Here is a 24000-nt window from a genome sequence, read left to right on the forward strand (position 1 = left end):
CTCCCTCTCTTTATCTCTTCCCCCTCTTGTCTGATTTCCTTCTTCTTTTTGTATCCACAGCCTCCAACAGTGATCCACAGTAGCTATTTCCCACATAATGTTTTTGTGCTGGGACACATGAAAGTGAATGCACTCATTTCAGACATGTGTATAATATGAAATTCATTCATACACGTGCAGAGATCAGATAAATGGGAGAATATTTAAAGCACATTTACTGCGTGCAGACAGGAAAATTATAATAAGGATATCAGGTCTCCGATCGGATCAGTATCATAACATTATCACACGTGTACAAAAAGAGAGAGAATGTCAGTTCAACCGGAGCCAAGTTCAACCACTTCAATAATTCAGTGCGGGGACAACATATGTTTTTCTCTGCCCTGGCTTTTGGTGTTAAAACTCCCTTTCTTCTTTGCCCTGAATTATAGATCAGCTTTAAAATCCAGATAAAAGTTTTATTGGCCGGCGGAGCTTGGGGAGGGGAGCCGTGGTTGGAGTCTGACCGGCATCTTGACAAAGAGGCCTTTCTTGCATATTGCATGGCCCCTAACAGCGCGGCGCGGCACGCTCCTGTAAAGGTGTCTCCTCAGATAGGAGCTCTGGCGAGAGATGGTCGGGCAGCCCCAAGACGCCCCTCCTCCGCAGACACCACACACACCTTCACACACTCTGATACACTGTGACATCAAGGGAGCCCCGCAAGAATTCAGTTACCCCTAGTGAGTGAAAGAGACAGCCAAGGTGCACACTCACACAGGGGAGACATGCCCACGATGAGGGAAATTCAGTTCTGATTACAGAAACACATCAGCAGTCTCAGCACAGATGTTTTAGCTTTCTTTATATATAGAAAACAACAAGGAGGGCTATATCACTGAGGCTGAACCAGGTTAAAAACAGAAAGCTAGCAAGACAACTGCAGCCATGGCTACTGCTGTTGAAGCCAGGGGCCAGTGGATGAAAGACACTTTGTAGGGGTGTGATCTGTTCTGTCCCACAGCTACTCTCCTACCCCCCCCCCCCCCCCCCCCAAACACACACACACATACACATACACCCGCACAAAAACACACACACACACACACACACATACACATACATCCCCCCCCAACCCCCAATCAAGCGGACCCTAATTTGAGTTCCAAGTCCAGCACCAGGGAAGAGAAGGCAGCTTGTTACTTTGAAGAGTCCCAAGTGAATAACAGAGATAAAAGATGCAGGCACACACAAAAAAAAGAGAAAAGGGGGAGAGAAAAAGGAAAAGAATCACAAGGCGCCCTATTCTCTTCTGAGTCTTTGCTTTGGACAGCTGAACCATTATGACTAAATCTCAATGACTTTTTTTCCCTTCCCTCCTCCTTTCTTGCTTACGGAAAAAAAAAAAAATAGAAAAGAAAAACGCCAGAGCACTGGAATTTCCTTGTCTCCCCATCAGTTGGCTATTGTGAATCCTCACATATGCTGCAGGCCCATCATAAGTAAATTAAGAGGGCTCTAAAAGCAGGGATTGTGCCGGGGCCGGAGCCCGACACACACGGCACATAGCTGACATGCCTGGCATGCTGCAGGAGGAGGAGGCTCCACACTCCCCGCCATGGGAAAGGTATATGTCCAAACACACACACACAAACACACACACACACTCTGACATAATGTACACTTGCTGATACATACAATCAGACAAACATTCTCACACACACAGCCACACACACTCAGAGAGATACTCTCAGACACACACACACACACACACACTCAGAGAGAAACGTTCAGACACCCAAAACTCAGAGAAGAGCACATGCGCTAATGATTTTCAACCCGCAGACTTTTCACAACAGTACACGCACGCTTTATGGCACTCATATGCTCTCGGCGAGAGCAAGTCCCTTTTGTCTAGGTCCTTCTCAGGGAAAACACAAAGAGCCAGTTTACTCACTGCAAAACTGCAGTTGGTATCCACTGATGCTTCCTGCAACATTCAAATCTAAGTATAGGCAGAAACTTGGTTGTAAAGTGCAATTGAATTATCTTAAGTATTTACTAAAGCAAACTTCACATTTACAGTTAATATGAAGCCTCTAACTATGATAAGGACTTATCTACCCTCGTACATATGTTCTCTACCAAAATCTCATCCACATTTCGAGGCAGAAAATAATAAAATGTTTTATTGTTTTTGTTCAAAGCCTATGATTATAATATGATTGTGTGTATGTGTGTGAGTGTTTGTGTGTGTCTCATGTCTTCCAAGAACATCCGTGTACACACCCAGTGAAGCATGGGTCAGACATTTTGAGATATGATCTATCAGAGCCTCCGTGCCTCTGAGTTGAGTTGAGACAATACGAGCAACAGCTGTTTCACCTGGCCTTCTGCCCCCGAGACAATATAAACCTCTCTAATCCCTCACATAGAAACACTGTTAACACGCGTGAGCAAGGACTCACTATCTCATGTCAGTGCACAGCAGTCCAAGCCATCAATTCTCTGAACCTTTCAGTGCAACATGAAAGTGGACTGGATTTAATACCATGAACTGAACTTTCTTTTTTCCCCCCACTGAATGACCACAAAAGTTAACACTACATTTTAAGCACTTAAGATCAATTAGCTCTGTTTGCTTATGTTAATATGGCACCATCTAATAACAGCATTGTACATCGGTATATGTGTTGTGTGTGTGTGTGAGAGAGAGAGAGAGAGAGAGAGAGAGAGAGAGACAGAGAGAAAGAGAGGGGAAAGAGAAAGAGAGAGAAGGTGTAATGGGATGCTGAGAGCAAATGGAATCCAGTCCATAAACATCTGCCCTGAGCGCCTCAAAAACACATGTTGTGCCTCACACAACAGAGCACCTTCTATAATTGGCACAAACGCACAGTTTTTTTTTTGTGATAAGATCTTTGGCTAACAAACATAGTTGGGGAAAGTGGCTATTAAACCGCATCTCACTTCATATTTCTGACATTCATAGTGCACATTAATGCCATCTGATAATCTAATGACGCCAACAGAGCACCTCAACAGGCTAATTAATATCATAAGAGACACACAACACTTCAGTCCGCGTCCTTCCCATTCAACCAAGCACTCCATCTCAGTGCAACAGAACATGAACCACCAGATGGAGGCCGGACTTGGTCAGGCAGAACCAACAAATCTTTAGACAGGGAGATATTTATTTTGTTTCATATCAAGGCTTGTTATTATTTGCCCCAAAATATTTTTTTGCAACAAAGCCATCTCTCTTTCAAACTGGCATGGCTAGAGGCTGGCATTGAGACTATAATGTGATTTAGACGGCCTTGGATGACGCGCGTGACACTCTCTTAAATCCTCCATTCATCTACTGTGGCATGCATGGCAACACCTTGACCCTTTCCTGTTTGCATGGGGGGGGGGGGGGGGGGGGGGGGGGGATATTTGGACCTCCAACACTGGCCAACATTCAAGGTCTGATTCAAAGCAGAGCAAAACAAGGGGTAGTCTATTAGAGATACATCAGTGAAAAAGAGAGAGAGAGAGAGAGATAGAGAAAGAGAAAGAACAAGAGACATGACGAGTGCTTTCCCCTGTGTCCTTAGGAAGCCTCCTGAATGTGACCATATTCTTTGGAATAGAAGTACATATGAGCAACGTGAATCACAGGTTAGAGTGAAGGACTGGTGGTCGGTGGTCGTTGGACCTGCTCGACCAGCAGTGAGATCTTTGACTCTGCCCCCCCCCCCTCAGCTGCATCTCTGTGGGCCTGCCTCTCGCTCCCCTTCCCTGGGGTGGAGCTGGGCTGCCGGAGCCCTGTGTGTCTGGAGCCCAGTGCCGGCTGTAGGGGGAAATCCAGCATGACATGTAGCAAAGCAGCCCAGCCCAAGCATTGGCAGTGCTTAAGCAGCATTACACGCCCACGAGGGTGCCATTTCGCCCAGCGGCCCTGACGCAGATAAACACTTCATTTTCTCGTCCCGCAAGCTGTGTTCTTTTTTTAAATGAAATGATTACTCTTCTCCGCTACATCTCCTAGGTTACTGTGAGTTTCTCCCATCCAAACAAAGGGTCAGACTTAGCTACTTATTTTCAATTTGTTGAAAAGGTATCATTGAGAGAGTTTTTAAATGTGTGTTTGAGTAGTGTGTGTGTGTGTGTGTGTGTGTGTGTGTGAGCGAGATAGAGAAAGAGACTGTGTTTTTGCACGAAACCACCAGATTTCGGCCCCCTGTACCTTCGGAGCTCCAGACCAGCGGTGGAGTGTTGAGCGGGGGCACACACTCTTGTTTGCTCCGGGGCTTTCAGCAACACCCCATCAGGGGCGAGAGAGCGTAGGCGCGAGTGCACCAGAAAACAAGGTGTGCCTTTCTGCTGCGAATGCCACAAGCTAAATTCCTCAATTCATTAGGGGGCCGAAACAGAGCAACAACTCTCCCCTCCTCATTCATCTTGCAAATGTGCTCCGAAGAATAATAATTTACTGTAGCTCGTATTTCACCTGGACGCATGGGGCAAACAGTTGACTATTGAGGCGCGGGGGAGAAAAATGCAAACCGCCGCACTTCTCCAGTGGGGTGGGGGGAGCTGGGGAATGGAAGGTGTATTTCAGAATGGCTGACGAGCCCGAGAGCTTTCATTCTCGAGAGCAATGTCTGAGTCCCTCAATCTGACTTGGGTGAAGGCTGGCTTTAGAACAGTCCTAATCTGGCTTCAGCTGATCTGGAGTCAGCTACGTTCTGGGAAATCTTGCACACTCCTCACTCGCTCACAAACAGTGAGAAGGTTGGGCTGCAGATCAAATCTAAAACAGTGACCCGAGGAGGAAATTAATTTCTGCTTCTTTTGTTCAATTTCTATACGCTGAACTGAGAGACATATTTCAGCAATGCATCCCCCTGACAACTGGTTGTAATTGTGAGGGCTGTATTAAATAAAATAAAAAAATTGGTACAAATGTTTTTATGATTGGGCTACTTCTTGTTATTTTGTCAAATATTTGGTATATTTAGTTGTGGCCTTCAGGGGTTATCAAGGACAGCTTTTTAAAAAGAAAACATTGATTTTACAAGGGCGACTCCATATTTGGATAAGATTACAACACATATGATGTGTGCACACAGACACACAAAAATATGTTCATGGTTATATGTGTGTTTACAGATATGGTGTCATATATCTCCATAAGAGCTTGGCCGGCACTTTATTGGAGCCATTAGGAATAAAGCTGAATGCTAAATTGAATAATCGTGTTTTCAAGTAAGTCCAGCTGCTCGAACAATTGGTGCTCTGTCTGAGCACAGTCCCTCCTCTGTCCAGGCGGAAAAGCAAGGCCAGGTACGACCAGCATCAAATCAGTCTCAGCTGCGGCTCTCGCTGGCCATGCGCTCCTCTTAAGAAGCTTCCACTTATCAGGCTTCCACAGGACCTCCAGCGCCAAAGCCCAGACAGCAGCCACTAACTGATTAGGGGGAGTGCGAGGAGCCTGACTTTCTTAGGGCATTGGGAGCTGTGGTGGCCATGTGTGGCAAAAAAAAAAAAAAGGAAGAAAGAAAAAAAATGCACAATGGCCATCTTTCTTTGTCGCCAGTTTTTATGTTGGTCCTCAGGGGGGAAACAGCCTTAATGGACTGTAGTTTGTGTTCATATTTAGCCACTGCCTTTTCCTTTTCTTTTTTAAGTTGTGTAAACTTTTTTTTTATCTTTGGACTTCGGGCACTGCTCTGGGCTAAACTAAAACAGTATTTACAATTTTTTGTGCCTAAAAATGTAACACACCATCAGTAAAATCTGTTTGAAGGAACATATTCCTCACTATTTCACAATTTTTGTAATAGAATGAAGGCTGTAACTGCTAGAATGTTAGGTATGAAATAAAGAGCCCTACAATGTGTAAAGCGCAGGGATTTATGAACTGAACGAAGGTGAAACACTATCAGTGACTACACACCATCTGTGCCTGTCTATAGTATGCCATCTCTATGTTTTCTTTGTATCTCACCTATGCATGTATCCCTGGCTGCCTGTGTGCCTGACGTTTTTGTATGTGCAGCGGCGGCCCCCTCTCTCTGTGCGTGCCTGTGCTGCTCAGCTCATTGTGTTGTGGGCCTGTGTCTGTGCAGCTCTGTGGCTTGGAGTACGTCCAAGCAGTGGGCCTCTCCTGCTCTGTGGTTTTGTTTCGCGAGATCTCATTGCCCACCCCGCCGTTCCTCCTGATTGACAGCTCAGCTCAGGTATGAAAACAAACAGTTACCTCTAGCATTGGCGGCTGAAAAGCGATCTGCCTCTAATTCTGCTGCGTCGCTGCTCCTTGTCTGCTTTCTATTCTCTCACGGTCACCAAAACTGTGAGCAATTTCGTTTTTATGATCTATTTTTATTTAGATCTACAGTGAATTCCACAGCCGAAACTATGTAAATCCTGAATGCACATGGTTACGAACTGTAAATAATTTCCAAACCAACTGAATCACCACATCAGCCCTCCCTAAACACTCCTGTAGCGTAACGCGCCATTTTGAGTTTTGTTTTGTTTTCTTGTTTAGCTGTTATTCCTCCCCCCTGTGAGCAGTTATGAAGCCGGGGCAAGTTAGAACACACACGCCAGTCAAAGAATGCAGCTCTCCGGCTACAGGTGACACAGCAGCAGCAGCTCTGCCCAACCCATTGTTCTTTCCCACCAGAGAGCATTCACGGGATCATCTAGGGCTGACTGACTCGACCCCTCCCGTCAAATTAAGCCCCCCCCCCCCCCCTACCCCCCTGTCAGCTCTCGACACGGCACACATACAGGGTGGGTGCCTCAGCAGGTTACCAAGGTGAGAAATATGTAAAGCAGTTTAGTACAGAAGCTGCAGAGGAGAGAAGAAAATGTCCTTAGATCCATCCCTGAGTCAAAGAGAAGGCTCTTTTTTTAAAGGCCAAACAAAAGGTGTTGCTTCTGCTTTTTTACTGCACACATACCCAAGGTTCAGCTATTTACTCTGTGAACATTTATCAAAAGAAGTCACTGTTAACAATAGCGCAATACAACAAAAAACATAGTTCTGTGCAAATTGCACCATATCACTGGCTCTGAGTCGAAAAGAAGAGGGGAGAAATAAAGAGAAGAAGAGAAAAGAGTTGCAAGGCCAATGATGCAGTAGGTAGCTTTTTATCTAAACGTCATACTTTGTTTTCCACTCTCCAACGCTAATTTGAACGTACACGTATGCTTGGCCTTTCGATTGAGTTTAACCTAACAATTAATACAGTCTCTGATTCGCCATAACCCTTTAGATCTTAATCATAAGGTGTTTTCTGTTTGGTGCCTTTGTGTGTGTTTTAATTAAGGCGACCTTGTGTGTCTCCAACCCTGGGCTTCCTTTTTAATTGCCTGTATTTACATGAGGACAACTTCAAACGCAGAGAGAGACATTTGTAAGGGGGAGCACAAAGCTGGCCTTTGAAATTTCTACAGTCAAATGAAATGGCACACTAATTAAAAACCTTAGGCTGCCGATGCAATATGAAAAGCATTTATGCTCGCGAGTTGGGTGCAGATTCTGTCTCTGTGTTGGAAATCAACACAGGGCACAGTGGGTATTATCAGTCCTTCTACCTGGTTGCTATGACCTCACCATTTCAATTTATCACAGGTTAAAACTGCCCTGTAATTCAAATAGACCTGTTTTCAAAAGGCTAAATCATTTTGAACATTTTATCCACAGCACTTTGATCTACAGAAGCTTATAAATGGGCAGGTACAATGAATCTAGTTTACCCAGGCACAGCATGATTTACATTGGGTTCATTAAGGTTATTAAGGTTATTAGAATGTATGACTGCCCCCCCCCCCCCCCCCCCCCTTCTCTGTAAATCAATCCAATAATTAAAAGCAAGGGCATCTGTTTATAATTTTAAATTGTGAAAGATGATGGAATGTGACAACCAGGGGACTCATATTACACAGTGAAAAATAAATATGACAAGTTCTGAATATTGATATATGTGATCTAGTTGTTTCAGAGAGCTATGTACAAATATAGTTGAAGATATTCACTGGAGACTAATTGAGGTAATGTCCAAATACCACGATTAAGGGAGGGAGTTGGTACAAAGGCATGGTAGAATGGGTGTGGAGAGTGACCCAAAAGCGTTAAGAGAGAGGGAGAATGAAAGTGAGATACAGAGGGAGGAGAGCAGGGCTGGAGCCAGAGGAACCTTGTGTTATCAGAGCCATGGTACTGTGCCTTCCTCCGCTACATAAACACCTTCCCTGTAACAGGCAGTGCTAAGAACTGCATCAGAGACAGAGTGAGAGAGGAGGGGAGAGAGCCAAAACCAAGCCAAGCTTCTCTGTGCATAAACACAAGACTTTTTTTCTCCCTTTTTGGATTAAACGTGTGGAGGGTGTTTCCCCCTTGAGTTGGACAGCAGTTCTGCTGGGGTGTCAGGGCGCTGCTTCTGCTGGGGTGTCAGGGCGAGGTCTGCCCACCCCAGCACCCTCCCTCCATCTTAGACTCAAGCTGCTCATGCTCTTGAACCGCACTCTGAAACCTGACAGCTCCAGCACCACTGCCTCATCCCACCACCTGACTTTCACCCAACACCTCTCTCTCTCTCTGTCTCTAGGTCTCTCTCTATTCCCTCTCTCTTTTTTCATGCACACACATACATAGATGTACACCCACAAAATATGTGTACTCATACAGTATAGGCATACAGAGCCGCAACCAATATAGCTTTGATACAGCTTCACACATTAACCATGAGCACTAGACTGTGTAAAAGGAAATGGCTGTATGTATTACATAAGACTATGGGGAGAGGTATTCTGACCCAGGGGAAATGGAGGGAACGATAAAGACAGAGGGGTATCAGCCAAATGCCTCCGTGTTCTATTAAACACGCAGTGGCTGCTTTTCACATTCATGCTGATAGGCAGGGTGCTCCCTCCACTTTGATGATGATTCATTTCATTTTTCCTCCCTCTCTCCCTCCCTCCCTCCCTCTTCCTCTCTCTCTCTCTCTCTCTCTCTCTCTCTCTCTATCTCTCTCTCTCCGCTGAGGAGCCACTGAGGTTTGAGTGACCACTGCATGCAAGCTTACCTTGTATCTCTCCCAAGAGTTCACTGGTGTTTAGTCGCTCCATCTTTTCCTTCCAGTCTTTAGAGAGCAGTGTTTCCATGCAGGAGGACTCTGTGAGATGGACAACAAACAGAAAGCCTATTAATGACTTTGATTTCAACCTCGATTTCTATTTAGTAATTTTTCCCTAGATTTGCATGAAACCTTTTGAAATACATTTGAGAGTTTTCTAATGAAAGTGTTATGTCTTAGTAGGATATTCTCCAAATGCGTTGCCTTTGGAAATATACACAGCGCGGTGTTTGACTTTACAGTGCTGCTACTAAAATGTCACTAAATAAATACAAACATTTATTTTCTATTCATCTAATTTAAAGGCATAGTGCGGAAACGACATCAGAGGAGAGGGCTGTTTCTCCGGAGTCGGGTCAAAATGAGGAAGGGCTCTGGCACTCAGAAAGCCTAAGCACTGTACATGATAATTACTGAACATACGTTTTGAATTAGTCGAGCAGGCCTAGCACAATAATGTACAACAGCATGGGGCAAACTATGCAACTGACTTGCTGTGCATTAACAATAACTAACTCTGAAATGAGTCCATTAAAACACTGCCTAGGCTGAGGAAATATTTATTTCATTTGGTTTAAAGGCCAAAAAGAGACGGGTTGAATTTCCTATATAAAATAAACACGTATGAGATTTAAAAAGTCAATACAGGGCAAGCAGTTGAAGATTTAGGAGGAGGATGAAGTACTTATTATTTTAAGTCCTTTTTTTTTCATTTGTTACATTTATTTTACAGGTTCACAAAAAAAGCAGCACCCTTGACTGGCTCAATCCAAATCTAATGTATTCATACGGTCCATTTTGTAAGTCTCAGCTTTCAAATGATTATTTAAAAGTTATTTTAATCTTAACTCCTTAACCCCCAATCTCCTATCCTAGCCCCCATCACCATACAGTTCCACAAACACTCATGACCATCCCTTCATACACCACACACACACACACACACACACACACACACACACACACACACACACACACACACACACACACACACACACACACACACACACACACACACACACACACACAGACACACACAATGTGAGAGGAGACAGGGGCAATGCGGTCTGTCACATGCGTAACGGTTGTGTTTCCCCCAGACTAAACGTGTGATGTGGCAGACTGTCTTCTGGAGGTCACGGTGGCGGGAGGGTGCTAAGCGGCGGGGAGCAGGGGGGTGGGGAGGGGGTGCTAGCGGGTAAAAGGGCGGAATGTGGGGAGGGGGGGCACTACAAAAAGACATTAAAGGGAAAGGTAGCGGGGTGGGGTGGAGGTGGAGAGACGGCCCCCTCCTGCCTGCCCGTCCGCCCGCCCGGCTGGTGATGAAGACAATTAACATTTGTCCAGTGGACAATGAATCAGCGCAGGAATGGCTGGAATCTGCCACGCTGTCGCTAAGGGCGCACTGATAAAGAACACACTGCCCAGCCCGCTAACAGACCCAGCCGGCCGAGCCCTGGACGCTGAGACGGGCTCCTCACACAGAGGTCAGTCAGTTCCCAGCATGCACCACTGGAGGGGCAGTCCGCCTGGTCTTCAGGAGAACTCAAGAAAGACCAACAGGGTATCTGCTCTTTTCTTAGTCTCCTTATCGCCCACCCCACCCTTGTTCTTGTTCTTCTTTGAATCAGTTTTGTCCCTAAGGTAAGCCTGGGTTAGAACACAACCCTTTGTCTTCCTCTGACAAAGTTCATTTTCATGAAGTGAGGTAAGCCAACAATGGCGGGTGTCAGTGTGTCCCGGCTTAAGGTGACCTTTAAGATCAGCGCCCCGCCCATGAGAAGACACCCTTGGAGAGGGGATTACATCATAAGGGGTGTTAGGGCCGGGTTTGTTCTCCCTGAAAGAGAGGCCCAGGGTCACGGGCAAAAGCACACATTCTTGCACTCCCTGCAAGGCCCTTTGGCACCGGAGGGGAATGGTTCTGCCACTCGCCCCGACAATGGCTCATTTGTCGACACACTTTGGCAAACAAAAGGGAACGATTCATAAGCACATAAGTGTCCCCGATGACTTAAGGAGATCCATTTTCCCAGAGCTTTTGTTTTGGACTATTGTAGTCATCATGAGGAAACCTCGGGCAAGAGAGCATTCCGATGAAAAGCGGATTAAAATTTCTGAGAACGCTAGACAAAGGTTGGCATTCTGCATTATTGTCAGATTTTTGTATCTCATATGCTCAATATATTGAGCACAAACAGTTGTTCCAATACTGATGACTGGAGGTCCATGTGCTTTTTTTTCCAGAGAATACTGATTAGTTGAGAATATCAACAGGAATTCAATTCTGAGAAGAGATGTGTTGTGCACAGTGCTGGATTGTAAACAAGACAGAGGCCAGTCAAGTTAAAATGTCCAACAAAGGTGGGAGGAAAGAGCCTGTCCCTGATCTGAGACACCCAGCAAGATGAAGCAGAGTGGGGGCTCGAAGCGTTTGAAGTGAGCCTTCCTCAGCTGGAGGACTGGAGGCCGCCAGGACGTCCCCGGTTTTGGGTCATTCTAACATTACTTCTGCTTTATTGACTTTCCAATCCCCGGCTCACAGTTTGTTTCCGTGACCCCATGAGAGAGTGACCTGGTGTGTGTGTGTGTGTGAGCGTTAACTCCCCGCAGTCTGGCAGCCTGTTCACAGGCCCAGAGAGAGACTGGCCTGACCCCCTGAGCCTCTTCCACAAGCCCTGCCCTGGAGTGAAAGTGTTTCCTCTTTCATACAAACCGCCGCCCCCCCCCCCCCCTAACACACTCTCTCTCTCTCTCTCTCTCTCTCTCTCTCTCACACACACACACACACACACACACACACACACACACACACAAACAAACACATTTCCCAACTCACTCCCCCAGATAACACACACACATCAATAAACACGAACACACTTACACACACATTGTGATAATAACCCACATGAGGGGATGCACAACAAACAGCAGCAGTACTCGCATTCTTTTCCCCCCCGACAGTAGAAAAAAGAGACACTTCCTTTTATGGCACAGCTTGGCGACGAGGCCTGCTGCTCTGGAAGTATCCAGGGAGGGTCAGATGTGCTAGGGAAGACTTTCCCATCTTTACACACACACACACACACACACACACACACACACACATACACACACACACTTATTAGACACTAACACACACAAACACAGACACTTTAAGACACACACACACACACACACACACACACACACACACACACACACACACACACACACACACACTCACACACACACACACCACAGATGCTGCTCCAGCACTTGATCATTAAGGAATGCACCAACTGTTGGAGATAATGTGGTGCCAGCTCCCATTCAGCTCCACTCTCCCTCCCCTGAGAATGGACGCTCCCTTGCTCCCTCTCCCTCTCTCTCTCTCTCTCTCTCTCTCTCTCCCTCTCTCTCTCTGCTCTCCTCCAGACCCACGCTTCCACCCTGGGCCAGACACGGCCTGCCATAGCCCTCCAACATCACACACACTACAGCTGGAATGTGCCAGAGAATCGCTCTTTCATTTTTCATGTGCATATGTGTGCGTGTGTGTGTGTGTATGTGCGCACGCATGTGTATTTTATATATATATGTAATCCTTCCTTTACCTGGGTGAATAACATCCTGTCTTTGTGTATAAAATAGCTTGATGAGTGACTGGGAACACACAGACACATACAAGCCCAGCTTGCTCTGAAGGCAGGGTTTAGATATATCACTGTTATAATATGCGGTGTTTAGATATAACACTGTTATAATATGCAGTGTTTAGATATATCACTGTTATAATGTGCAGTGCTTAAGCAAAGCATGTGGCTAATGAGCTAGTCATCTGGATTGTTTTAAAATGCCCAAATAAAGACTGGGATATTTTTAAGGGGACTCCGATGAATAATTGGTGGGTTTTTTATTTTTTCAAACACGATTTTTCAAATTCCATTCCCTCTTCTCTTGAGAACTTAAAAATGCCAGTGAAACACTGCTTAGCATCAGTATAATAATTCTTCTTGTCTTAGTGGGCTGACTATATTTTTTACACTGCTAAATTAAGGCACCATATTTGACATCAAGAACATACAAATCTAAACTCAAACTATGGACTGATCTGCCTTGCCAAAAGATATATAAAACAATTCAAATTATATTTGTCATGACCACAGTCTAAATTTACAGAAATGTTCAATCAAGCCAAGGCAAGTGAAGGCGAATTAGAGAGACACACAGGGCAATACCAGAGAAAAGAGGCATATAGTGTAAAGTAGCCGGATAGACACTCAGTTTGCACAAAGCTGTAAGAGGAAAACAGCGACTAGATAAATAAAGAATCCCATTGACTTTATTGTTGTTTCCCTGAGAGGGCCCCCAAATCTCTTGCTCTCCCTGTCCTCCTCCTCCTCCCTCTCCAGGGAGATAAAGCATTGCATGCCGAGAGGGTGGAGGAGGCCTGCGGGGGGGGGGGGGGGGGGGGGGGGATGTAATGTAATGAAAACAATAGCCGTTATCTGCCTCTTATTTACATTTTCCCAAGGTCCGCGCGACAGACAGCTCAGCCACGGAGCCCCAGCCCCCACTGAACCCACATCAGGCCCGGCTCAGCAGGCCCCTAGGAGTGCCACCGTACCGGGGAGAGGAGGTGCTTGGCCTGGGTCCTACCACTGTGGAGCTTTGGAATCCTGACTCTCCATTTCTATCAAGTCCCTGCGCCTCTCGTAATGGAGAATGAGGAGGGATAGCAACAGAGAGAGAAATGGAGAGACAGAGAGAAAGAAAGGATAGGAAAGAAGAGAAAGGAGAAAAAAAGGGAAAGAACAGAGTGGTAGAGTCGAGGCATCATTTGCGGAGAGAAAACTGCACATGATAAATGCCCCCCCAAGACCCCCCCACTGCCAGGCTGCCTGCCCTGAGCCCTGCCCGTGGGACCATATAAGCGCCCCTCATGCCAGGCAAAGCTCCCTCTCCACAGCAGCACCTCCAGCCCCACTCCAGACATCGACCCTGTCAAAACAAGCGGATTATCGCACGGCTACATATCACGACAGGGTGGAAAATAGCTCTCCGCTCTGTGATCTATTTCACCCACCCCCGCCCCCCCCCTCCAACCTCTTCTTCCTTGACAAAGCCAAAGCTCATAACACTATAAACGACATTACAGTCATGCAGCTATTGTGAACATCCGCGAGGGATGACAGAGCTCTGTTGTATCGGAGCCAGGGCCTGTGCAGTATTGGAAACAGGCCTGTACAGCGCTCCGGCAAAACCACAACCTGCCGACACGCGAGCTGACAATACCCATTAGAACAACGATACACTTAACTTCTATCTGCTTCTCCGATCTCTGGTACATAGCTTGTTGGCACAGCTGCGCTATCATCTTTGCGATGCAGGCGAGCTGGAGACTGTGCAAAAGACAACTAGAGCAAAGATAGAACAGCTAGATAAATCGGGTCCCTTTCAAGGAGTGATTCAGAAGCAGAGAAGGCAACAAGGCTCGTAAATCTACGCGAAAGTGAAAGTTTTGGTACACATTCAGCTCTGATCACCTGGGCTAATCCCACTGCCAAACTTCTGTGTCTGACACAAACCACAACAGCAGAAATACACACACACACACACACAGGCGCAGGTGAGCACTGATACAACTCCCTCCTTGCCTGCCAAACTTTATGTTTTTATAAAACAGAGGAAAAACACTGATCCTCGGGCTCCTTGTTAAGTTCAGCTGTGACATTTTTAACGCTGAAATTAAATGTTTTATGTTTCATATTGTAATTTGTTACTGCTAATACGTTGGTTGCCATCAACTCATGAAGGCTTTCAGGTGTGCAAGGCTTACAGCCAATTGAAACTTTTATTACCACTACAAAAAAATGAAACGCTTCAATCAAGGGCATCAATGGAAACCATATCAACCTTCAAATGGCTGAGCAGAGTCCAAACAACACAAATAAATACACTAATAGGCAAATCAAATCTTGCCAATTAGAATTTGAAATGGTCCATAAACAATCCTTCCTTTAACTATCTATGTTGCGATGCTATCTACGACTAGAAAGACGGTCATGATTGGCCCTGGAAAATTGCCAAAGAGCCTATTAACTCACATGCCATTGAGTATAAGCTATCATGGCAATAAGATTGAGTATTTGATGCATTACCATGAGCCATATTTTAATAGCTATGGCAGGCTTACATATTGGGTGTGGTGGTGTAGAAATACGAGCAGTTAAATCACAATTGAAATATCAGATTTCTTCATATTTTTACCCGAAGCAGCCATCGCTTCCAGCGATCATTTCACTTTTTCTCCCCCCCCCCCCCCCCCTTTTTTTCCTGAGGCTTTGTTCGCTTTCCCTTGAAGATGCTTTCTGTGAGCGCGCTCCCATCCCAATGAGCCGTGCCCAGTGGCGCCATGCCAACACATCTGTCAGTGAGTTTGGGCCCTCACATGGTCACTGGAACCCTCACCCCTACCACCAACCACCCCCTTTTGCTCTCTCCAAGAGGAAGTACTTCTCCACGCCAACCACCCTCTCTTTCACACACACACACACACACACACACACACACACACACACACATCAATCCCCCATAAAGATTCAGGAGGCCAACTCTCTCTCCTCTGCCCATCTGAAAATCCTTTCAACCCCCATCCCCTTCCCTTCTCCTCACTCTTCTTCTGAAATCGCCACTATTGTCCATCCAAGCGCCACCACGTTAGCATCTGCATGGTCAGGTCTGTTGGTCCTTGCCTAGGCGCAGGCCAAATTAAAGTGGCGGTGACAAGTGCAGAGTAATCACAGCCAGTCACTCAGCGAACGAAGGGGAGATCAGTTTGTGGAGAAAGGGAAAGACTAAGAGTGTGGGGGGGTAAATATATCAGCTGGCCAGCCTCTTGGGGAAACATGCAATTAGCGAATCAATGATCAACTGACACTGACCATAAAAATAATTTCTCCTTCTGTTACAGGCCCAACTTGGCAGAGGAAGCAGCGGGGGGGACAGAAGACCTCAATCGCTGGAGGGCACACTTCCCTCTAGGAGGGGCCTGGCTCTGTGTGTGTGTGTGTGTGTGTGTGTGTGTGGGTGTGTGTGTGTGTGTGTGTGTGTGTGTGTGTGTGTGTGTGTGTGTGTGTGTGTGTGTGTGTGTGTGTGTGTGTGTGTGTGTGTGTCTGTGTCTGTGTGCGTGTGCGTGTGTGTGTGTGTGTGTGTCTATGTCTGTGTCTGTGTCTGTGCTTGATGCTTCATAATGGAAATATTATTGCAGCACTCAAAGTCACCCAGCCTGGAGGACGCCCTCTTATTATAGATGGGCTGATAATTGAAAGGTCTCTAATTATCATAGAAAAGGAAAGCGCATAAAAGAAAAGTGAACTAAGAGTTAGAGGACAAACTTGTCAAGGCTGATGGAATAATGTGTGTTTTGTGTGAATTGTATAGAGCACAACAAAGTTTCTCTGACTGCCTCTAATCTCACTATAGAAAAGTTCAGTACCATTTTCAATGCATAATCGTGATTCTCTAAACCTTCTACTGAAGGCATACAATAGGGGATGTGGAGATGAATCAGAGGCAAAGACTTCTGTTGTCAATTCTTGCCCTCCATCTCTTGAAAGAAAGGCAAAGCAACAGAGAATCTCTCACACACACACACACACACACACACACACACACACACACACACACACACACACACACACAGAAATACGGAGCACGCAGCACAAACTCAGGAGAATCGTCTGAATATCTTAATCACAGAGCCACTAAAACAAGCCTCCATCATCACACAAAATAGAGCATAATGATTAGAAGAAGCAGCACAGGAAAGTGAAACGACAGAAGAAAACATGTTTTGTCATTCCGTCGGTGGCTCCAGGGACAACAGCTGTTGGATGCGGGCGAAACGCTCCTGTCTCCATAATCATGGCGTTATTGAAGGAAGGACAAAAAGGGCACTAATTGCCAGGGAGCAATCTGAACGTAATAGGTTACACACCCGGGCGAGAGAGCACAATGCAAACACTGAAGAGGAAGGCAACAGCTAGAGCAGGCAGAAAAAAGGAAGGGGAAAGACAGAAAGCAAGAAAGAGAAAAGAAAAAAAAACACACACACACACACACACAAGAGTTTCTGTGTACAACAGCGCGTCGTCATCGCCGCCGCCGCTCATTTTCAGGCAATTACCTTCGCTCCTTGTCAACAATTTTAATAACCTCTATCATTTCCAGAAGACTTTTTGCTTCAGTTAAATAATTTCAGCTCTTTAATATGCAAATGCGCCTGTTGGCATGCATGGGTGAAGAGGCTTGACTCCTTGAGATGTGTCAGTGCATTGTAGAGCACCTGCACCTAGAGGAAGGCTTGATTTAATTGACACCTAATACTATTCATTATTCCACTTAGTGAGCATCTCTGTTCATCACCTGTAGCCCCCCCCCCCCCCCCCCCCCCCCCCCCCCCCGCCCAAAGAACCTCCCCCCCTTCGAAATGCTCACAGGCATTTTGGCTTGTCAACAACAGCTATAAATAGAGAGACTTCCTTCAAATGACTGCATTTAATCAGATGCTTACAAAAAAGAGGACACTAAAACATTTAAAAAGGAGTCCTACTCTTTCTATTGTTATTTGTCCAGAGTTGTCTCCTCTTTTTGATAAGCTGGCAAATTAGCTTGATGAGGCTTTCCCTCGATGTGCAGACACACACACACACACACACACACACATACACACACACGCGAAAGAGCTGCACCGCAAACGGGCTGCAGTGCGATGCATGTGGGGCGGGTGACTCCCGGCGCAGGATCACACAAGGCAACCTGAAGAGCAAGCTGAGGAGAGGCTCAGGAGGTGATCCGCTGTCAGGGAGGCTTCCCAGGAAAGCATCAGGGTGATTCCTGCCGCGCGTGTCAGGTGGGTTATCAGTGGAGCTCACCGCACTCCTTATCTGCTAGAGGAGGAGGTGGTGGTGAGGTAGGGTGGAGGGGTATTAGAGGACATTAAGCCCACAGCTGTGACCTGGGGTCATTCCTGGGACTTGCGCATCGCAAGAGCCCCGCGCGCGCACACACACACACACATACACACACACCCCAGGGCTGACCTTGCTAAATAGGACACGTGTCCATCAAGCATATATGAATTAACAGCTCCCAAGAGGCTTCACCTCTTGAGCAGTGCAGTGCACGACCGCCCCCGATCCATTTTACAGCAGGTCCATGGCGGCCATCACGGCTGAATTATTAAAGTGCGCACCAGGGCGGTGATCAATTCAGACCGGGCCTCGCTTAGGCAGGCAACAGGGCAAAGACTACGATGAAACCTCCACAAAGGAAGAGATATGCCTTGAGTGATGTATCATACACAAACACATATAGAAATACACGGGGTCCGAATATGAGACATATGCACAGCAGAATACAAAAGAAAACAACAAAGATGGCTCCTTGAGAGTGTGAGCCAAAATAGCACCAGACCCCAGTGATGTTTATTTTTTGATAGCAGCATGTGCGAGGCTCTGGCAGGATGAGGAGGCTGGCTAGACTGTGTGCCAGATACCTTTCCCCAGCAGACCGGGGCGGCTGCCTCATCCCACATCAGCAGCGAGCCTCCCTCCAGACGGGCCCTGTGCAGGGATGGCCATGTCCATATGAAAAGGAGGGAAGCTGAATAATAAATGGTGAGCTGGCCAGAGCCAGACAGAGCTGTGTTCAGAGGGCACCCATCCAGGACACGGCTTGGATGCGAGATAAAAATAAAAACCTCCTCTACCACAGGAAAAGACGTGGGTGTGCGTGTGTGGTGTGTGGGTCTGTGTGCTGGGTGGTTGAGGGGTAGAGGTGGATATGCAAAAATCTAAGAAAAAGAATGAGAGCAAGGAAGTGTGCAATCTTAAGGATCCTAGAGAGGAGAAGAAGGAGGAGATGGAGGAGGAGGAGGACGAGGAGGAGGAGGAAGGACGAAGAGAGGAAGGGTAGGGTGAGAAGGGGAAAAAAATCCAATCAAAACTCAGCGAGGAGAGATGAGGAGCCAAGATAAACCCACACTCAGAGCCCCCAAAACTGCAATCTCCTCTTAAGCTGAAGAGTGGCAGCTGGCAGAACAGCTGGTGAATAGGATTAATGTCAGAAGAATGAAATAAAACTCAACATATGTCCGAGCCTGAGGTGTTGGGACTGTGCGTGACTGTGCCCCGATGGATGCCATGTGTGCAGCTGGAAGGAGCTGAGCGGTGGCAGGCTCTGCCTCTCTTGCCCACAAGGTCACTTTTAAGAACTAGGACCATTTAATGCTTGGATGGTGAAAAGAACTTCTCCTGCCCTCTCCTCTCTCTCATCTCCCTCCCTCTCGCTCATCTCCAGGAGAAATTGGCTGTTTTTTTTTCTTCCCCCTGACAAGGAAATATAGAACCATGAGCAGAACTGAGGTTAAAATGTTAGAACAGTTTAAACACACCTTCTTCAAGACTGTCTCTGAACATGTAGAACCTGTTTGATCCTGCATGAAACACTGTCTTAAACGTGTCCTTGTGGGAAGTAAAAAAAAAAAATTAAATAAAAAAAGACAGAGGGAGGCATCTTGCGAAACTTTGTGCGCTGATGAGGGTTTCAGCACTCACGAAAATGAGTGTTAGCACCAGAGATATGTGGACTTCATTTTAATTTATAATTTCCATTTGATGTCGGTAATCATTAAGGCCCACACACTGTAATAAATTATAATAATTTCACACAAGAATTAAATTACTGGGTACCTTGCAAAAGAGCCATTTTTTGTTTGGTACCCTGCAATCTAACTGTCAGACATAAACTCTTCTGCTAATCAATGCTCCAAAACATTCGCGTTTATTCATCTATGCTAAATTAATAGAAATGTGTGGATAATGCCGCGTACTGTGATCATGGATGCTCAGAGTGATTTACTAAATTAATGGGTGCCTAAGACTCTACAAGGACAAAAAGAGCCTAATAGGATCCACATGAATAGATTAAAATTTGCTGTGAAGCCAAGTGTCTGGCGTAGCCACCGAAACTTTATTTCATCATAAATGCCAGGCAACTTCGATGTGCTCGAGAGATTTTTTTTCTACAATACACACAGTAATTGAAGCAGTGGCTTCAACGAAAAGATGATGTGATCCAGCACATCTCAAGCATGAAAATACAAATGCACGGCTCATATGCGTACTGCGGATTAAAAACAGGCCATCTCACTGCTTTAAACAAACATGGGCTCTATGCGTTTCTGATAAAAATTAAGCCATAGAGCCAAGATCATATCGAAATCCAAAAAAATATACATTAAAGCCAGACATTACTCATGATCAATAATTATCGTTAAAGTCTGTTTGTAGAGTAAGGGCCATTACTTCACATGAAGTTATTTTCGTAATGAATTGGGAATGTAAACTGCGAAAAGAAATAAAATGGGGGAATGGTTTCCCTTTCGGGATTCATTTGTCTAATTAAGGAGGCACATTTTCTGTTGCCGTCCCTGACATTCTCACTTTTTACGGAGCAGCAATTAAAGATGTTTATGGTCCTGTGCAGTCAGCTCTGTTTACCCATGTCAGGGTTCAGCACTTGCACACTCATAGTCCAAAGGTCACTATTTTTAGCTGCCGACCTCCATTCTCTGTTCCACATAACAGTTTGCATGCAGCTGCAGCTCCCGATCACCACACATGTTCAAACATGCACACATACACACACACACACAGCCTCACACACACACACACACACTCACACGACCATCCAAACCACCAGCTACTGTTCCTTTCCAGTCAAACAAAAGTCAGCTTGTGAGCCAAGATCTCAGAGGCATGGATGTAAGACCTCCCGACTGCAAAAACTTAACAATCCCATCTGTTATTCATTCAGGCTATTATTATTTTCTATCTTTCCCTTTTTTGCAAAAAAAAAGAGGGTGGGGAGGGAGAGCACATAAAAGAGGTTTATCCATCATGATATTTGGGCCGCCTGAGGAGAGATGGAGCAGTAACCATAGCACTTCAAAAGGTTAAGAATTCCAGTTTCTAGGAAGTCCCCTTGCTGGCCTACAGCTAAGCGCCTCAATGCCCCATTGTTCCAGAACTGTCCGGCAACAATGGCTCCCGTATTTTCCTTTGACTGGGCCAGTTCCCCCCTCCATCTCTCTGACACGGAGCCACAGGAGCTGCGCCACGCTGCGTGAAAGGACGATCGCCTTCAGGTTTCACACCGAGACGCCTGCCTCTCTCTCTCTCTCTCTCTCTCTCTCTCTCTCTCTCTCCAACCCTTCGTGTCCTGAGACGCGCGAGTGTAGTACTTGGAGGGAATACAAACCGGGTGAGCTCACTCAGTCACTCACTCACACACACACACTTTGGGTAAAAGATCCAGGCCAAGACCAGTGGTGAGAGGTACCTCTAGCGAAAGGCACTTCACACATGCGCAGGGGAGCGTGAAGAGCCCCCAGCTCCCCAAATTACTAATTGCGGCATTATGATAAGTGGTGCTGGAGGTGCAGCAAAAAAAAAAAATCTCATTCCAACCGCGCCATAATTAATTATAATCCAAACCCATAACTTCAACATATCATTGAAACTTCATGACATACGTCGGATGGAAGGGTCTCAAGGCATATTAACCACTCGACCTCTTCAGACTTTAAAATTATATGAGGGCCACTCCCAAAGAGAGATGGCCTTCGCCGAATAATTATAATCATCAGCACTCCAGCACCGCAGCGCAATAAAACATGTTTCCATCTGTGTGTCCTGACATCCCCATCTCACCTCTTGGCACGCGCGAAACATCATCCAACGAAAAAAAATTAAAAAAATTGTAGAGCAAGAGAACAAGAAAAAGAACAAGAGAGATTTGTTTGATTGCGCGTGTGATAAAACAGTCTCTTTGTTCACGACACAGCCATCAAAGGTGCTGTGTAAAATATTCATGTTTACTTCCGAATGTGGGGAAAACACAATGCAACTGCTAAGGGGAGGAATCTTGTCTGCTGTCATGTTGTCCCGTGTCTGAGCTGTGAAGTGCACTGTACAGGTGGCTTATAAAGCAGGGCTGCTGTGCGCGCTGAAATCATTAGCTGCCCATCTGAGCTGTCTGTGGCCACGGTGTGAGTTACACTGACACTATTTTGATCACGGTCAGATGACACCGGCTCTTTTGTCCAGTTATGCGCACAGAATGCCTGGGAAATGAACACCAGGGAAGAGGGCACGGTAATTCTGATCGGTTCGCAGGGTGAGAGTGGGGGGTATGACACACCAACTGAGTGCCCTCCCGAGCACACATATACACACACACACACACACACACACACACACACAAACACACTGGGAGACCTCCCCACCCCTGCAAGCTGCCACCTTTGCCTGAGTAGGGCCATGTGTGTGTTGCTGTTCAAGTCATTTTAATCTACATAAAGGGCCCTGCCATTTCCACATGCGGGCCTCCATAGCACAATGACAGATTTAGGACCATTAATGGCTCTGTGCTTTCTTGTGTGTCAGCATTTCACCCCCCCCCCCCCCCCACACACACACACTGTACTGCTCCAAACATGAAGCGCCAACATAAAACAGTGAGCTAATTAAAACAGTAACCACCCCTCACCCCCTCACCCACACCACTGCCTTTTCCATCCCGCCAACTCCAGAACAGCACCATCCAGTCTAATATCAGTTGCATAAAATGCACACTCTGTAAACTACAGCTGAATCTGGGCCCCCCCCGGCGACCACAGAGAAGCACACTGCACCACTCAGAGAGAGGGTAGAGCTCTGTAGGACCGCGATGGCCCAGGCTGCCCGTGTGAAATCTGACAGAGTAGAGCTGTGAGAGAGAGAGAAAGAGAGAGAGACAGAGAGAGAGAGAGAGAGAGAGAGAGAGAGACAGAGAGAGAGAGAAAGAGTGAGAGAGAGAGCAAGCAGACCCTCTTGCCCCTGGCCGAGGAGATGCACCTATGAGGAGAGGAGGCGCCGAGGACAAACAGGCCTCTGTTCGGGGCCTGGCTAAGGGTTGTCTCTCTAAGACACCCGTTTCCTCCTATCAGGGGAGGGAGTTCCAGCCCTGGGACGAGAGGTGGTGCTGGTGGAGGAGGAGGAGGAGGAGAAGGAGGAGGAGGACGAGGGAGAGAGGGAAGGGGGCGCACAATGGAGGCGTTGTGCTCCGGTGGAACACAGAGGGGGGACAGAGTCAACAGCTGAGACCGGGGAAGATGGCTCCTGGAATGCTCCCGGAGCAGTTGCTACTGTTGACTAATCGGAATATGAGAAGAGGGAAGGTGATCCGGACGCGGGGGGAAAGAATGGCACATTGAAAAAGCGGCAGCTGCTTGTTTTGTCATCTGAAAAGAGAGAGAGAGGAAGAAGGAGAGAGAGGGAGAGAGAGAGAGAGGAAGAGAGAGAGAGAGAGAGATCCATTTGACAGTGTTTGGGAGCCCTGCTGGGTGCCTCTGTGCAGTGAAAGACACAAGCACTGAAGAGGACAGTGGGATGCTCCCTGTAATACAGAGAGTTGTAAAGCCATCACTAAAGTAGGCTGTATTTATCAAATGCCAATGCGAGTGTGTTGGTGAAAGTGTGTGTGTGTGTGTGTGTGTGTGTGTGTGTGTGTGTGTGTGTGTGTGTGTGTGTGTGGTTGTTTCAGCCCCCAGCATTTTGTCAGCTTTATTTAGTCCGTCTCTCATCTCAGTCAGAGGGGTGGACAGCGGGGCAGACCTCCAGCATCAGAGCGAGGGAGAGGAGTCGGTGAGCGAGGGAGAGGAGAGGAGTCGGAGAGCGAGGGAGAGAAGTCGGAGAGCGGCAGGTCGACTGGCCGGCTGGCTATCTTTTGGTATAGGGGGAGTTGGGTGGATGGGTGTGACATGCGAGAGAAAAAAGGGGGAGAAGTTTGCACATCA

General features: G+C 46.6%; 1 protein-coding gene across 12 annotated transcripts in view; it reads right to left on the reverse strand.

Moving 5' to 3' along the window:
• The window catches only part of sox6 (SRY-box transcription factor 6), a 162208-nt gene that overhangs the window by 70214 nt on the left and 67994 nt on the right, over positions 1–24000 (reverse strand). For all 12 annotated transcript variants that reach the window (XM_080843317.1, XM_080843324.1, XM_080843327.1 and 9 more), the window contains exon 7: positions 9066–9155. In XM_080843317.1, the coding sequence (XP_080699443.1) occupies positions 9066–9155 (90 nt within the window). The remainder of the gene's footprint in view (positions 1–9065; positions 9156–24000) is intronic.

The sequence above is a fragment of the Sprattus sprattus genome (assembly GCF_963457725.1).
Source record: "Sprattus sprattus genome assembly, chromosome: 8".
Classification (NCBI taxonomy): domain Eukaryota; kingdom Metazoa; phylum Chordata; class Actinopteri; order Clupeiformes; family Clupeidae; genus Sprattus; species Sprattus sprattus.